Consider the following 18611-nt stretch of genomic DNA (forward strand, 5'->3'; position numbering starts at 1 on the left):
ATGATCTTTTATTAATATGAATATTAATGGAATTCAGAATCCGATAAAAAGAAAAAGATTATTAATATATATGAAAAAAACTAAAGTAGATGTGGCTTTTGTACAAGTTTTGAAAGATCCTAAAATATTTTTATTAGGAGATATCTCTAATTTGAAGTTAGATACTTATCAGAAGTTTTTAAGTGTAGCAATAGCAAAGAAATGTATAGCTGTAAAGTGGAAAATAAACAATAATGTGGGGTTGAATAAATGGCAAACAGAACTACTAAATTGTATACCATTAGAGAAAATAATAGATAATTAACGGAATCAACCAGAAAAATTTGATAAGATTTGGAAAACTTATATGGATTTTATTGCTATGACTTGATCTACTGCATCCGCCATTCCCATTCCAGCTCACCTTAGTTAATTCAAGGTTCAAGATCACTATGTAAATTTAAATTTTATTATAAAGAGATTTTATGATTATCAGTCAGGCTTTTTTTCTTTTCTATCTTTCCTACTTTTTTGGGGAGGGTGGGGTGGGGGGAGAAAATATGAAATTATATATTCTTTTTGTATTGTTTTTTATTATTTTTTATGATATGGATAAATACTTGTATTGGTGCAAATGAAAAATAAATTTACAAAAAAAAAAGAAAGAGGAGCAGGAGGAGGCTGTGTATGGTCCCACAAGGCCTGCTCAATCATTCAGGAAGATATAAGTCAAGTTGAGCCAGCGAGAAACGTGATTGTAGAGGACCAAGACAATATGTACTACAGAAAACAAAACCAGGACAAGAAGTACATTCACCATGTTAGCTTTGCCATCAAGAGCAAGGTTTCCAATCACATTTCAGAATTTCCGACTGGAATTAGCAAATGCCTAGTGTTTCTTAAAGTTAATTCACCTAGTCAGCGATTTGCCATAGTCATCAGTGCCTATCTTCCAACTCTTCACTGACAAAGGGCAATAAAAGATATATAATAATAGCTATTCTCAATGCTGTCCATTCCCTTACAATCTTTGATCCAATCAGACACTAGGTTTTAAATTCCAGGGAATATAATGTGATGCACTATCAATAACTCAAAAGACTAGAGTTTCAGATCTATAGGCTGTTATTTACAATAAACTTGAAGGTCATCTTTTGCTGTGACCTGGGCTTTCAGGGGAGAGGTTGTGGTGTTGGAACCTTTATACAGGTTCAAGAATGATGGAGTGGAGCCAGCAGTTCACCCACAATAACCCTTGTTTGGTGTAATTACTTTAAGGTATAAATTGAGCATATCTATTTTTTCACTAATGCTTTTATATTCTTTCCAAAGTGTGATGTTCAGAATTGAACACATTTCCATAGTTGTGTTCCAGCATGACTCCTACCCTCTTGTACTTCAGGCTTCCTGATATGAAGACTACATATTCATTATTAAGGGTGGCACAGTTAGCATGTTACAGCACCAGTGACCCGGGTTCGAATCTGGCTGTAATGAGTTTGTACATTTTCCCGATGTCTGCGTGGGTTTCCTCTGGGTGCTCCAGTTTCCTCCCTCCAGGGTTGTAGGTCAATTGGGTATAATTGAGCAGCATGGGCTAGTGGGCTGAAAGGACCTGTTAACATACTGTATGTCTAAATTTAAATTTTTTACTGCTTGTCATTTTAATGTCTGCATTTGTGGCTAAGCACACAGAGTGTTATGTCTACTGATGACAAATTGATAAGTGACATTCTAATTTAAGTGAGCCATTCTGCTTTTTTCCCTGACGGAGTCAAAGGAAGGTATGCATTGGAAACCTACCCTTTGGCCCATCATGTCTGTGTCCAGCTAATTTCACATTTTTTTGATGAAATAACAGTGAAAAGATTGATGAAGGAAATATCCATGGACTTCCAAAGAGCATTTGATAAAGTGTCTCTTTGCAGACTGGTTGGAGTCAGGCATCAGGAGCTCTGGTGTAGGCCAAGGGGAGAGTTCAAAGTTGGGCATCGGGACCTCCAGTTACTGGAGTCTGGAGCTCCCGATGCCTGACTCCAAACCCTCCCCTCGGCCTACAAAGGAGCTCCTGATGCCTGAGTCCCGACTCTGAACCTTCCCCTGTCCCCTCGGCCTATTGCACACACACTGGACTCCAGAGTGCTGGTGCAGTAGTAGGCTGAGGGGAGAGTTCGGAGTTGGCATTGGGAGCTCCAGTGTGTGCTAGTCGGCCGACTGGCAAGTCTTGTGAAGCCGAAATGTGTATTTAACTGTGTGAATATTTGAGAGTTTTACATTTATTGTTCCAATAATTCTAACATTGATTTGAGTAATTTATTAACACTTCATCAAGAAAAGTCCGTTGGTCCATGACAAGCCCCTTTTTTAGAGGATCATAATTCATGAGAAGAGAAATCAAGCAAATTTGAGTCCAAGATGGTCCAGGGTAACCCGTTAAGGATAGCTCAGGACAGGTACTATCTGGTTTCTAATAGCAGAATAACTGAAATAACACACATCCAGACGGGTTGAGCTCAGTGAGCAGAACTGATTTATTGCAGGCTGCCTGGCTCGCCTTATACTCCCATCCAGGACCTGGCTGAGAACTGCGCTGGAGGCACTGACGTCACCAGGGCGTCACGTGGGTCCCCAAGCGTGGGCTTCTGAGCCTGGTGCTGAGGTTGAAGGGGAAAACCCCAACGGCGCCATTTTGGCCGGCTGCCCCGCCGCGGCGATTATAAGTGGGGCCAGTTTGTCTGCCTAATGGCATGCCGCCACATAGCCCTCCCCCCGAGAACCAGCGTCGATGTCCTTTTTAGTCGGGTGGCCTCGCTTCTTGGGCTGGGCCACAACTACTGGTTCGGTGGGGTCAAGGTGTGCTGGGTTCAGCCTGTCTACCGTAAACCAGTTCCCTCCTACTGCCGATGTCCAGCGTGAACGTGGACCCTGAACGCTGGATGACTTTGTACAGCCCTTCATAAGGCCTCTGCAGAGGTGCCGTGGATGGGCCTCGCCAAATAAAAACATACTCTGCGGAGTGCAGCTCGCTGGGAACGTAAGCCCGTGTGCCATACCTGGGTGGGTGGGGGTGCGAAGGAGCCCAACTGGGCCCGGAGGTGGGGGAATAGCTCATGCAGTGACCCTTGGGGGTTGTGAGGTGCATTGACGAAGTCAGCTGATGACACCTGTAGATCTTCTTTGGGTGTCAAGCGGATGCCAAGGAGCACCCAAGGCAGTTCGTCCACCCAGTTGGGGTGAGGTGGGCCATAAGTGCCGACTTAAGGTGGCGTTGTAGTTCCTCAACCAGCCCATTAGCCTGCGGGTGATAGGCCGTGGTGCGGTGTAGCTCGATCCCCAGCCTGTTGGCGAGCTGTGCCCAGAGTGCAGAGGTGAACTGGGCGCCCCGATCACTGGTGAGGTAATTCAGGAAGCCGAACAGGGCGACCCAACCGTGCAACAGCGCTTGGGAGCAGGAGTCCATGGAGGCGTCTGGCATTGGGATCACCTCTGGCCAATGAGTGGTGCAGTCCACCACCGTGAAAAGGTAACGGTTACCCCAGGAAACGGGTAAGGGCCCAACGATGTCCACGAGTGAACCATTCCTGGACGTGCTCAAACTCCTGTACGGACACTCTGGTGTGTCTGTGCACCTTGGAAAGCAGGCAATGAGAGCACCCGATTTGCGTCCGCAGCCCATGCCAGACGAAACGCTCTGCCACCATATGGACTGTGGACCTGATGGAAGGATGCGAAAGATCATGGATATGGTGGAAGACTTGCCTGCGCCACTGCTGGGGAACCACTGGTCGCGGGTTTCCCATAGAGACATCACACAGGGAGGTGCCTTCACCACTAGGAGCCGGGATGTCCTGGAACCACGGGCCCATTATGGCAGTCCTGAAGGCTCGCGTCTCCTGGTCGGACTTCTGGTCCCGGGTGAGCTGGTCGAAGTCAAGGCTGGGTGTCAGCGCGCAGATGGCCGGTCGTGAGAGTGCATCAGCGACCACATTGTCCTTCCCTGCCTTGTGCTGAATGTCGGTGGTAAACTCCAACACGAAGGAGAGGTGATGCTGCTGGCGGGCCGACCAGGGATCCTTTGTCATGGCGAGCGCTTGAGTGAGGGGTTTGTGGTCAATAAAGATGGTAAAAGTCCTTCGCTCCAAGAAATAGCGGAAATGCCGCACCGCCAGGTATATGCCCAGTAACTCACAGTCAAAGGCGCTATACTTGCACTCTGGTGGGTGAAGAAGCTGGCTGAAGAATGCCAGTGGCTTCCACTGTCCATTCACTTGCTGCTCCAGGACGGCACTGTGGCAGAGGCATCGACAGAGAGCGCCATATGCAGGTTTGTGTCTGGGTGGGCAAGCATGGTAGCCTTTGCGAGGGCATCCTTCGTGGCCTCAAATGCCCTACAGGCCTCTGGAGTCCAGGCAAGCATTTTGTGTTTGGCCGCGATGAGGGTGGCTGCATGATGCACGCATCACCTTGGATGAAACGGTTATAGAAGTTGACCATACCCGTGAACTCCTGCAGCCCCTTGAGGTTGTCCGGGCGTGGGAACTCCTTGATTGTGGCGACCTTCGTAGCGGTGGGCATGGCTCCTCCAGCCGTGATGGTACTTCCCAGGAACTGCATGGACTCTTTCCCGAACTGGTACTTGGCTTTGTTGATCATGAAGCCGAAGTCGGCCAGTCGGGAGAAAAGGGTGCGCAGGTGGGCCTTGTGTTGCGCCCGATCCCTGCTGGCAACAAGGATGCCGTCCAAGTAAATGAAAACAAAATCCAAATCCCTGACCACTGAGTCCATAAGATGCTGGAAGGTCTGGGTGGCGTTCTTGAGCCCAAACGGCATGCGAAGGTATTCGAACAAGCCGAAGGGGGTGATGATGGCTGTTTTAGGTTTGTCCTCGGAGTGCACCGGGATTTGGTGATACCCGCACACCAGGTCAACCTTGGAGAATACCCTCGCATCATGCAGGTTGGCCGTAAAGTCCTGGACGTGAGGGATCAGGTAACGGTGAGGAACTGTCACCTCGTTGAGCCGCCGGTACTCTCCGCAGAGGCGCCAACCGCCAGAGACTTTCGGGACCAGGTGGAGTGGTGAGGCCCAAGGGCTGTCGGAGCACCGAATGATCCCCAGCTCCAGCAGATGAAAAAACTCTTCCTTCGCCACCTGGAGCTTATTTGACGGGACCTGGCGTGCCTTGCCATGTACTGGTGGGCCTTGGTTGGGGATGTGATGGAACACCCCATAGCGCAGTGAGGTAGCGGAGAACTGTGGCTTGAGGAGGGCCGGAAACACGTCCAGGACATGCTGGAACTCATCCTTGGACGTGCTGATCGTGGCCGTCTGCGGCTGCTCTGTGCGGGAGGCGTTGAGGCAAATGGCCTGGAAGGTATGGGCATCGACCAGGCGCTTACTTCGAATGTCAACCAGGAGGCCGTGGACGAGGAGAAAGTCAGCACCCAGGATGGCGGTCGGAAGTGACGAGATGGTGAACCTCCACAAGAACTTTTGCTGGCCGATCTGGAAGTGGACGGTCTTGTCTCCATACGTCTGGATCTCTGTTGCATTGGCCACACGGAGGGGAGGTCCTCGAGGCCGGTTCCTGGATTTGATGGCCATGGCCAGAATGACGCAGATCTGGCCCCATTGTCGACAAGGAAACGTCGGCCGCTGACTGAGTCCCGCAGGTAGAGATGGCTGTGTCCTTGACCAGCTGCCGCAGTCATTAACAGGACTGACGACAGTTCCAAGCCTTGGTTCCCCACCGCTGGTGGTAGAAGCAGAGGCCCGGAGCAGATGTCTTGCCTCTGGTTATGCTATTTGTGGCCCCTGCAGGGACCAGATGATCTACTGCAGTGCTGGAGGAAGGCTTGGCATGGTCATGCCCGTGACCTGCTGGACTGCTGAGCCCTCCAGGAATCACTCAAACCATAGCTCTTGAGCCTTCTGAGCAACCTTCCTCAGGTCAGCAAAGCTCTCTTGGGCCAGTAGCAGCCGGATGTCCACAGGGAGATGGTTAAGAAAGATGCGCTTAACAAGTGGGCAGTTGGTGTGATTGTCCATGAGTGCAAGCATCTCATCCATTAGCTCAATCGGGGACCTGTTTCCCAAGGTGTTGAAGTGCAACATCCAAGAGGCACGCTGGCGCCTGGATAGCCCAAGGGTGCCAGTGAGCACCCGCTTGATGGTCCCGTATTTATCTTCCGTGGGTGGATGTTGAATGAGGTGCAGCACACTTTTGGCGGTGGCCTGGTCCAGGGCAGCGACCACATGGTAGAACCTGGTCGTGTCTGATGAAATCTGGCGGAGGTGAAACTGAGCATCTGCGTGGCAGAACCAGGTCTCCGGCTCCTGAACCCAGAAGTCAGGGAGCTTGACGGCTATAGCACTGATCGAAGGGTCGCTCATGTTGGGTTCAAAGGCGTTTGAACCTGTCGGGTTCTCCAGTTGTAGCAGCAGCTACACTGCTAACTGAAATAACACACAACTAGACGGGTTGAGCTCTGAGCAGAACTGATTTATTGAAGGCTGCCGGGGCGTCACATGGGTCCACAAGCGTGGGCTTCTGAGCCCAGTACCGAGGTCGAAGGGGAAATCCCCGACGGTGCCATTTTGGCCAGCTGCCCCGCCGCGTGTGTTACAAGCGGGGCCGGATCGCCTGCCTAATGGTGTGCCACCACATAACGATCAATATTCATAGATGAGAAATAAAAATATTTAAATTCTTAAAAATCAAATCAGCAATTACTCCATGCTATTTTTGTCATTTCATTAATGATTATGTTTATCCTATTTGTCAAAGTTTCATAATACATGAAAACTTCAAAAGGCAGACTAACAGAAAAGCATTTTTGAATTTCTGTGTATAAAGCCATGCTGAAATTATATGTTACATTTTGCTCAGGGTTCTCAATCATAGTTGTGTAATATGGAGATATTCTCCTTCTAGGCAGTTCTTAAAGAGACATGTAATCAGCTTTATTATTGCTCTAGTTCAGGGGTGTCAAACTCAAATTCACGGAGGGCCAAAATTAAAAACTTGGAATAAGTCGAGGGCCGAACTAAATATTTATTGAAAATTTTCAACAACATCTGCATGTTTTCTCTTCTTTCAACATATGTAATGTTAAACTTTTTCTTATTAAAATAAATGTTTAATAATAGTTTTACATAAACTTTCCAGAAGCATTAACAAATGAGAAATAAAATATTCAATAAATAATATTTCTCTATAGAGGATTTGTCAAATGTTGCTAGTGTGCTGTCGAATAGTAAAATCTGAGGGCTATTGAGAATGTGGGAGAATAACGTGATTCCTGAAACAATCAAATGGGTGACTGATTGTGGGCATGAACTCTAGCAGGGTTATTTACCATGCCCTTTTTCCATTGGTACAGATATCCTTTGATTTACACACTTTTCAAGTTTTACGCCTAATGAGCTTGTATCCAGGTGCAGGACCATTTTTAACCAGGAATATATTTATCACTGTGACATGAAACTATTGGAAGATCGTTTTATCCTGAGATTAAAGTTCATAATCCTTACTCATACCTGTGTGCGGGAGGGCGGGGTTTGCGGGCGATCGGGTTGGACAACGACAGTGCGGGGGCATCGGCTCTCGCTGCAGGGCGGCATCTCGGCGGATCAGCGGCCCCATCACCGTGAGTCGCGGGTCGGCCTGCGGCAGGGAGGGGGAGTGGGCAACGGTCCTGGCGAGGTCAGGCCCTCCTGAGTTTCTGCCGGACCCCCTTTGACCTGCTGAGTTTCTCCCTTCTGGTGTTTTTACGAGAACCACAGACTTTCGCTCATACATTGATGAGGGAGATCAAGGGCCAAACATTGTCAGGTACCTCTCTGCTGGATAAAGGATACCGTTTAACCCGCTGAGTTTCTCCAGTGTTGGGTTTTCACGAGGTAGAGTCAAAGGGCCGAAGGGCCTGTTTCTGATCTGTAATATTCTACGGACCCTGCTCTTCTTTCCATGCCGGTGTCCCAGGACCTTTCCAGGGCAGTCTCCACGCTCAGGACCGTGCTGGGATCACGGTCAGTGGTGGAGGAGCAGGTGAGTGCGGCTAATCCCGATCCAGCCCACGCCACTCCCGAGATTGGCGGGGGGTTCCACCCTACCTGCCCGACCAGCCTCGCTCTCCAGGTGTACTCCAGGCACCTGCCGCTGGTCCGGTGGGAAGGCGCAGGGCGGCCGGCGCCCCCATCGCCCGGCGGGGAGCCCCAATCTTCCCTCCGATGTCCCGACTCCATCTGCAGCTCCAAGAAACGCTGTGCCACTGGGGTTCCGGGAGCTGGGAAGCGGCCTTGGCTTCCCCTGACACCGGCCAGGCCGCGCTGTGGTGGAGGGGGGGTGGGCGGGGGGACACGACAGCGTGTTTATAAAACCACCCACCACTACTTTTCAAGGACCAGGATTTTTCTCTCTCTCTCTCTCTCTCACCCTGGGACACAGCGGTTACTGTGCATGCGCTATACTGGCGCGGCGGCCAGCGGGCCACCTCTAATACATTTTTGATATGATCTTGCGGGCCAAATATAATTATATCACGGGCCAAATTTGGCCCGCGGGCCAGAGTTTGACATGTGTGCTCTAGTTGATGCTGTCTCAGAGAGGTGCAGTTAATAGAGCGACTACCTCACAACTCCAGTGATCTGGCTTCTGCCCTGAACTCTGGCCCTGTCTGTGTGCAGTTTGCACATTCCCTATGACCATGTCAGCTTCCTCTGGAATCTCAAAGATCTGGGCATTTAGATTACTGGCCTTTGTTGTCGTGTGTAAGTGAGTTGTTGAATTTGGGTTAAATTATTTTCATACTGCATCATTCTTGTAGATAAAAATGGACACTGGAAGGTATATAGATTTAAAGGTGTATGAAGTAAAAGGTTTTAATGTTGTGTTGCCCTTGGTGGAGGTATGCATTCTACCGAGTGTTCTTTAGTTCAAAATGATTTGTGTGCCAAAATATTATCTTTTGTGTTTGAGAAAGATGATCAAAGATTGATGCATTACTTATTTTCTTGCAATTTAAAATAAATTTAGCAGTTCCAAATGTTATGTTTTTCATTTTTTCTACAAAGCATCAGTTTTTGAAAATCGAAGTTGTCAATTTTTTGATGGGGTGCAAGTAGTTGGCCTTGCCTAGTGTGCAAAATAGTCTGGCACCAGCTCTGTCTGGAGTAAATGCATCAGGGTTAGAAAATTGATTGGGCAACAGGAAGAAGAGTGTTTCTGATACTGGACAAGGTGTGCAGCATGTTCCCAGATCCACTGTTTTTAGTAATATACATTAACACCTTTGACTAAGATGTACACGACACAGTTTTGAGATTTATAGATAGCATAAAGCTTGGAGACATAATAGCAAATATATTCACATATTTAGTGAGGACATATAGGAGTCCTCAACATCCATTGGAGCGCTCACACCCCTAACGTCGAGGTACTCGAGAGGGCAGAGGTCGACAGCATCGAGTCCACGCTGCTGAAGATCCAGCTGCGCTGGATGGGTCACGTCTCCAGAATGGAGGACCATCGCCTTCCCAAGATCGTATTATATGGCGAGCTCTCCACTGGCCACCGTGACAGAGGTGCACCAAAGAAAAGGTACAAGGACTGCCTAAAGAAATCTCTTGGTGCCTGCCACATTGACCACCGCCAGTGGGCTGATAACGCCTCAAACCGTGCATCTTGGCGCCTCACAGTTTGGCGGGCAGCAGCCTCCTTTGAAGAAGACCGCAGAGCCCACCTCACTGACAAAAGGCAAAGGAGGAAAAACCCAACACCCAACCCCAACCAACCAATTTTCCCTTGCAACCGCTGCAATCGTGTCTGCCTGTCCCGCATCGGACTGGTCAGCCACAAACGAGCCTGCAGCTGACGTGGACTTTTTACCCCCTCCATAAATCTTCGTCCGCGAAGCCAAGCCAAAGAAGAAAAAAGAAGATAGGAGTGGGTGGAATAGGTAGATACATGGCAGATGAAATGTAATGTTTAGAATTGTCTTTTCGAGAGATAGCATGGGAACAGGTCCTTCCGGCCCATGAGCCCGTGCTACCCAAATACACCCATGTGACCAATTAACCTCCAAACCCTGTACATATTTAGAATGTGGCAGGAAACCAGAGCACCTGGAAGAAACCCATGCAGCCTCGGGGAGGACATAAAGACAGCGCTGGATTGGAACCCAGATTACTGACACTCTACTAGCACTGCAGTAACTGCTATGCTAACTGATTATGAAATATTGTATTTTGGTAAGAATGAGAAGAAGCATCATAAACTAGATGATAAATTTCTAAAAGGGGTACAAGAAAAGAGACTCTTGGGAGTACATATCAATTCTTTGTTCAAAATGACATGGCAAGATGAGAAAGAGATATAAAAGACATATTTTATCCTGGGCTTTATAAATAGAGTACAAGAGCATGGAAGTAATTACAAAGATTTACGGAACCATATTTCACCACACTTGGAATATTGTGCCAGTTCTGGTCTGCACACATTGGAAAAGTCTTTAGAGAGGGTGCAGTGAATTGTTGGGTTGATTTCAGGGATATGGGACTTAAGTAGGGCTTGTTTTTTTTTAAACTTTATTTATTCGTTCAAAAAACAAATAGTACATAATATATACAACAATTAACCATAAACATGAACGTTATTTTTTATATATAGAAAAAAAAGAAAAGGAAAGAACCCGGTAGGGCTTGTTATCGATTGAGAAGGGATCTGATACTTATCTTGAAGAGTATAGACATAGATTTAGGCTTGGGATTGGCTATAATGTTCTCACAAAGAACTGCTCCATCTTTGACAGACTAAATAGTTTATTTGTTTCATGTTCTCTTGCAAGAATTTTGAATGGAATCCTTACAGATTGGAAATAGTGTCATGTAAGGCTGAGAACCTGTGAGTTTATCATGGAACCAGACTTGCAAATGATGGCTTTCATCAACAAAGAAGGGAATGGTATAGTTAATGTTTCTGCTTCTCTCCATCCAAAACAGGCAAACCGAAGTGAGGTAACTGTAGTTGCATTTTTCATCATGCCTGCGAAGACTAATAACTTCAATGTTGAAACTCTCAAGGGACAGGCAGTACGGAAACAACTTTGGTAAGCAAATGAGATTATCCCAATAGAACAAAATTACATCTGGCCCTTGTTTTTTGTTTTTAAATTACCCAAATATTGAACAGAGAAGGACTTTTTTTAAAAATAAATTCTAATACTTGAGCCTTAACAAAAACCAAAAAAGCTGGAAGCAGACAGAATCCGTGTTGACATTTCAAGGCTAGGTCCTTTGTTAGAATACTTGAACACATTATCTGCAGATGAAAGTACCAACAAAAGAATAACTAGAAAACAAATGTACATATTTAATTTTCCTGAGATGAAAAAGTACTGTTACTTAATTTTCTTTCAAAACTTGGATTTCATAGCAGTAAGGTGCTTTCCATATTTAGCAAGCGAAGTCAACAATCTCCAGATTTGACCTGTATTGACACCAGATCTAACATAGGATCCCAGTACCCTATCATCCCCTGACTTTTGAGAACTAAAATTTGTGTCCCGATGCATCACATGGGTGAGATTTGTGCTGGTCTCTGATTATGGACGATTTAAACTTCCTGACAAGAGCTAAGCCAGTGAGAAGCAGAGCCCACAATGGGAGCCAGCCAGGATCTTGTCTCAATTTTTGGGTTTCCCCTATCATTTATGGAACATTTCTCGTGGCTTGCTACTCAGTGCTTGGAGTCAAGAACACGTAGGTGTAGAAAAGTACATTGCTTTTAAGCTAGTCCTTGAATGAGCATTGTGGAGTTTCAGGAAGACATCTGTGTAACGGAGAAATTTCCCAAAGCTCTGATGTTCAGACGCAGCTAAACCTAGTGATGTAGTCTCTACTCAACGAGCCAGCAGTTGTTGAGGCAAGTTTTGAAGAACAGGAAAAGGACCATTATCACATTATTTCCAGGAATCAATTGTAAAAGGAAAAAAATGTAATGATTTTAGTTGAAGTACCAAGGCCAAGCACCCCTTCCCTTTTCACATCTACAGTCACAACGAACCTCATCTCTGCCTCTGCACTATTACTCATTCCTTCCCCATTTCCTGTGGCTACATGTGACTAATCACCAAACACTCGTTGCACTTATTCATGCATTCCCATACCCTTACCTTCTTTCTCCTGAAGTCCACAATCATCTCTTCTGTTCATGATAAGATAAGAGAAGGATTTCAAGCTATACTTAAGTTGGCTAGAAGGGAAATACAGAGATGGAAGTAAGGAGAGGCTTCAGGGTAGCAGTTTCCCACAGGATCCTGTCTGGGGATTGCCTTTATGCTTTGGATGTGGGGATAGAAGAAGTTTTGACCAAGTTTTGAGACAATGCTAAAATTGAAGGTATGACAAATAATATAGGTCTCTAATGAGCAGCAGGGAAATGGACGACTGAACAGGCAAACATATAATGTATAGAATTGGGAAATATGAGATTAATGTTTTGGTTTCAATGAAAACAGGAGTTTTGCTCCTTATCTGGTATCATCGATTAAACGTGAATCATCGGTCACAGATTTATTTGAAAGACTGTCTTTTGTTTTCCTCTTCACAGTTGCCTGACTTACAGAATATTTTCAGCAATTTCTGTTTTCATGTACAGTTAATGATGAAATGTGACTGCACTACAACTTTGACTCATCCTGGCATACTTTCTTCTCCTCATACAAGATGTTTATTGCTTTCCTCATTCCCACTGCTGAACATGCTCATTCAGTCACCATGAGTACATGCAATGTCATTCCATCCTCTTTGCTGTCAGACACTACCTACTTTTCACAAACCTTCTAAACAGCTTTCTGTTTGACTGTGCCTTTGATTTATTCCAACATATCCCCTCTATGTGTCTGTTGCTGCAAACGTTTCTATTCTCAGAATGCTCTCACCCATATCCACCAATGACCTTTTGCTTGGCAGCCTGTGCTTCTCCATCTTCCTCTCTCCACCACCCCCCCCCCCCCCCCACCAACCATTTCATTCAGAAACCTGTCTGCTTTTTGCTCTTACCTTGATGAATAGCTCAGGCCCAAAACATTAATTACATATCTTTGGAACATAAAGAACGCTGCATGACCTGCTGAGTTTCTCCAGCACTTTTGTGTATAGCAGACTTTCTTGTTGAACAGGCAGCTGTAGTTTTGAAGCAACAGATCCACTCATCTGTTACTCTTTTATAACTCTCAACTACACCTGAAGCACTTTAATAAGTTTTTAATTGCATATGTATTTTGTACAGCATTTAATATAGAATAACCAAGTGGTTGCTAGCGACAGATTCTAAAATTTGTAATCAATAGTTTTCTGCTGGTTATCTTCCTCAATCTTCATGGTTAATGTGAGCGTTGAAAATAAGTAAGTAAGTAAGTACTTTATTGTTATTGCAAAAGAAAACAACGAAATTAAAAACACAACCTGCGGTACTCACAATACAGCTTACAAGAACATCTAAAAACAATAGAAACAAAAGAAAAAATCAGTACCACTAAAACAATACAAAAATACACTAATTTGCAGAGTTTAATTCTCGGATGGCTCTGGGATAGAAACTATTCTTGAGTCTGTTTGTCCATGATTTAATGGACCTATATCATCTACCTGAGGGCAATAGGTCAAACAAATGATAACCCAGGTGAGTAGAATCCTTAAGGATAGTGATACTGTGAGATTGAAATAAATCCTCCAAAGAGGAAAAGGAGCACCCATTAAATCTTCTGGGCCGAATTGATAACCCTGTGAAGATTCCTCATATCTGCTGCTGTCCAGCTGGCAAACCGCACAGGAATGCAGCCCGCTCTCAATAGAGTAAGAGAAGGACACCAATAACTTCTCCTGTCGATTGATATTCCTAGGCATTCTCAGGAAGTGGAGATGTTGATGTGCTTTCTTGACTATAACGGTGGTATTAATAGTCCAAGAAAGATCCTCAGCCAAATATGTTCCCAGAAACTTGAAAGTCATGGCCCTTTCCACACAGTCCTCATTAATATATGTTGAAGCTGGGGGCCATACTGTTCCTCCTGAAGATGCTGGTGTTATAGGAAATTACATTTTTCAATTAATTAATTCAGTGAATCCCATTGCATCTTTATTTTGATAATCACTTCATGCAACTTGAAATTATGGAGTCACTTTACCTCTAGACTGGGCTGAGTTGGAAAGGGAGAATCCTAATTGTCTGAAATCTTGTGTATTTTGTTCCAGGGACACCGCCAATGTGATCAAAGAAAAGTTTGGCAAAAAACTATATGAATTGCTTTTGGAGTAAGTACCTCTGGCACCTTGGTAAACACCCATAGGGCAAAACTGCTGAAGAAAATTTGCCTCTGGGTGCTTGCAGATACTTCTATCATGTCACTCCAATATGCACTGAATTAGTAAATAGTACAGTTAACTGCAATCAGTGGCTATGATCGAAGCATTATTCACATTTGGCTTCTTTCCTTCATAGTGCAATTGACTCAGGACCTGATATGTCCCATGTGGATACATGCATTCAAGTCAATCAGAAAGTAAGGCTGTTTGAAAATTAAGACAAAATTGATAGGCAACCCAGAGCCCGGTTTTCACTCCAGTTAACACTGTTGAAAGGAACACCTGGATCCAAGGAAATGAACCAAATATTTGCAACTTCACCACTAGTGATTTGACGATACTTGATGCAATACCTGGTAAAGGACAATGAGTTTTCTGTGTTTTTAGACTAATCAGAATGTTGGTCTCAGATCAAATTAGGTACTATTTATTGTCATGTAATAAAAGCAGAAATGTAATATAAAATTTCCTTTAGTCTGCCAAAAGCCTTGCCCAGCACCCCTTACAGTCAGAGAAAGAGAAGCAAAAGAGTTCCCTCAGAGTTACCGAGAGTCCGTGGATTCACCTCAGGTTCTCCCGCAGCCTCTACAGCTAGACAGACTCCTGTTCAATCCATCGGCCACCCAAGCTCCAGATCCAAATTTTTGACACAATGGGAAGGCCACTCTCCTTTGTCTCACACTTTCCTCTGTTTGATGTGGATTAAAAGGAAGAGGATTGTTCTTTTTCCTTACTCTGACAGCATTCCAATAATAATATAAATTTCTCCTCACTCAAAAAAAAATTCAGGAAAGAAATGCTGTGTTTTCTGTAGGGAAAATGAAATATGAAATCTGCCGAACTGAAATCCACTATGACTTTTCAAGCAGTGTTAATTTGGTTTCAGGGGAGAAATGCCTGACATAAACTCAATCCTGAATCGTGAAGACTTCACAATGATGAAGAGAGCCATATATGCCACTCAGGTAAAATCTTTAGCAGGAAACTCTGGGAAAAGAGTGAACATTTGGATGACTCATTTACAGTCGCCATTCTTGAGGCTTTAACTGATCTAGATAATGTAGGAAAAGGATATTAAAACACTGTTACTGAGTTTGCCAGATAACATATGATGCAACAATTCAGTGGAAAGAGATAATGAGATATACAGCCAGGAACAAGGATTAGCATTAGCAATGCCTCAGCTGGGCTTGGAGTTTCTGGGATGATTTATTGGTGGATAGCCTTTAATCGCCACTTTTTCTGTTACTCCAGAAAATACTGGAATTTTTTTTTAAATTTACCTGTCTAAGATGTGCTCTGAGATTTTTAGGTTAACTTCAGTAAACAGTTGAGAAGTGATACTAGTTATTGGATTCCATTTGCAATGTTCAATGCAATGTCTGAGTTTGTATCATTTGTGCTTCAATGGTTGCTCTAGATGGCCTTTCTGACTGGTAAAGGAAGCTGTGGGTGCCACTTGTTAATTTTGCTATCATCTTCTTTGGAACTTTCCTTTCAGTACAACCTTTGCGTTGCAGTATTGATTAGTTTGTTCCACTTTTAACAAAATCCTTTTAACAAAAGCATTGACAATTCTAAAATTAGGCAGCTTTTGAAATTGGTTTGGGTTTTCAGCTACTAGTATCAGGTTGGCTTCACAATGGCTCTATGTACAGTGACCACTGCTAGAAACAGGGGCATGAAATTATCATCACCCTCAAATTTCTCCTGTCCTGCAATTCAGTATTTGCTGACACTCCCTACCCAAACCTGCAGTACAAAACGGCTGAGTTATTTGGATCATGCAATTGTTCTTGAAAGTGAAAACCAGCTGGTAAATTAAGAATTAGGCTGACCATTAAATTCAGTTTAACTAGGAAAATAATTGTTGGAGGAATTGAAGGATCCTTAATTTCCTAGAGGACATTCTGTGTGAATGAATAATAACAATAAATAGCTCAACTTTAGAGGGAAAGATTGCATAGTAACCCCACACTAAGAACAAGGACAATATATTTGATGCTGGTTTTACCCTCTTCACTGCCATGATATAAATATGTCTTTTGTTTAACAGCGCCGTTCATTGCCACCAATTTGCACACATAATATGCTGGATGATTCCAATGATCAAATTCTCAAGGCAATCCGAAGAATTGGAATGTTTAACAACACATCTGATAGAGTCAAGGTATGGACATTTGTTTTTATTTGTTACTGTGATACATTCATAACAAATTCTGCACACAGTTGGACTGGTGTACAAACCAAAATGACAGCTGTCAATCAAATAACATGTTAGTATCCACTGCCCCCTCTCTCCCCTATTCAGTTTATTATATGCATGATCCTGATAGCTGAATGCAGGAAGTATCTGAAGCATCAGGCATTTCTAACTGGTGTGAATGAGTTCCTACACTCTTTAGATTTTATGCTTCCACCCCGACCCTCCCCCCCCATCATGTGACCATCATCAGGCTGTGAATCAAATGTATTGCACATTATGTCTACACATAACAGAGAACTGAAATGTAGTTACAGCGATGGGAAGTGAGTTTGAACTTTGAAAATGAAACATAACAGTAATAGAGAATAAATTATAAATCAGAAGTTGAGTTTATTTTAACCTGTCCAGTGTTTTCCTGACTGCATTCACTGAGGCTGGTTATACTTGTCCACCTCACCCTTCTGGATCAGTTCCTGAGTAAATGGTGGGACAGACTCAATGGCCTGAATAGCCTATTTCTGCTCCATTGTCTTATGGTCTTCTAGCAGTTATGAAGCTTATGTGCTGAGGTTCCAGCAGAATATACAGTATAAAGATCTAAAGTGTAAGAATCGTGGTACTTTCCCATTATCAATGGGTGTGATACCCATTGCAGCATTTGCTCAGCCACATTGGGTGAACTTATCTCAGTCAAGAGCAGGATTGAAACCTGGAATTTGCTCAGCATCAAACAGGGTGCAATTAACTCTGGACCATTAAAAGAGGCTTGTGATGGACTTCTTGCCTCATAATAAATAGCTTTCATTCTCCTTCAGGTCATCTTTCATCCTGAGTTCCTGTCATCCACCAGTCCATTGCTTCCTTTGGATTATGAGGAGTTTGTACGTGGTTGCCATTTGGGTGTGTTTCCTTCCTATTACGAGCCATGGGGATACACTCCAGGTGAGTTTCAGATTGGATGGGAAAGGGCAGGAACGTGGATTTGATGCTCGACCAGATTTTGAATGGCAAATGAAGAGCAAGGGGTTTGTATATTGTCCTTGAATATTTGAATACTTCCTTTTGTAAATTGATGGAAAACAGCATTTATTTCTGATTCATAAGCCAGTGAGACCCAATCACAATGGGAGGAATGGAGCCACATTTCGGCTAAAATTGGGTCAAGGTTTGTATTCGCAAAGGAGCCATTTGGGGTTTTTAAGAATGACTGCCATATCCTTGTGCTAATCCCTGAAGGTTAATTAACCTGTTACCCATCTGACATAACATCCTCCCAAGAAGTGCCAACAGCAGTGAGTATGAATTTTGGATAAATTGGATCAGTGAATTAGCTCTGCAGTAGGTGAAAAAGTTTGGTGAGAGTGCAAGGGCCAGTTAAAACAAATTAACAGCCATATCTATAGTGTCTAGGCGCACATATAAACAGAGAAAGAGACATTGGAAACAACAGATGGAGAAACATTCATTGTAAACGATGAGGCAAAAAGTGTGTGCACTGTGGAAGAAACTGCCCTGAGGGATACATTCTTCGTGAGCCTGGTGGTGCAGGAAGGTTTCAAACCTCCAGACACTGAACAGCCAAACGCAAATGGAGTTGAGCAGGACAAGTGAACGGTGCCATTGCATTCAAATGGAGCTGATATTCCTTTCAAGCTGGACACGGGGCAAAGGCCAGTTTGATCTGCGAGCGCGACATCAGGGCAATGAAGATAAAGCCACACATTCTGTTCAGCTCAAGGCCTACAATGCACAGCACATTGATACAAAAGGCACATGTAGATACAAGATGAAATTTAAAGATAAAGAACACCACCTCAGGTTCACAGTAGTCCCAGATGGACATGAATCACTGCTGGGTGATGAAGCATGTGAAAACCTAAGCCTAGTGAAGAAGATGTACCATATTAACCTCCAATGCACAGAACAGCATAGAGGAAATACTGGATCAATTTCCATACATCTTCAAGGGGTTTGGTGTTCTACCATTCAGTTAAAGGAGGATGCACAACCAGTAGTGCATGCCCCGAGGCGGGTTCCAGCAGCAAGCTCAAGCAGGAAT

The 18611-nt window shown here is 44.4% G+C and overlaps 1 protein-coding gene across 1 annotated transcript in view; it reads left to right on the plus strand.

Moving 5' to 3' along the window:
• Positions 1–18611, plus strand: part of LOC138743583 (glycogen [starch] synthase, muscle-like) — an 86201-nt gene that overhangs the window by 55206 nt on the left and 12384 nt on the right. Inside the window, exons 8-12 of the mRNA XM_069899103.1 lie at positions 10981–11087; positions 14236–14295; positions 15233–15311; positions 16403–16516; positions 17368–17494. Of these exons, the coding sequence (XP_069755204.1) occupies positions 10981–11087; positions 14236–14295; positions 15233–15311; positions 16403–16516; positions 17368–17494 (487 nt within the window). The remainder of the gene's footprint in view (positions 1–10980; positions 11088–14235; positions 14296–15232; positions 15312–16402; positions 16517–17367; positions 17495–18611) is intronic.

Source organism: Narcine bancroftii, chromosome 1 (genome assembly GCF_036971445.1).
Source record: "Narcine bancroftii isolate sNarBan1 chromosome 1, sNarBan1.hap1, whole genome shotgun sequence".
In the NCBI taxonomy this organism is placed as follows: Eukaryota; Metazoa; Chordata; class Chondrichthyes; order Torpediniformes; family Narcinidae; genus Narcine; species Narcine bancroftii.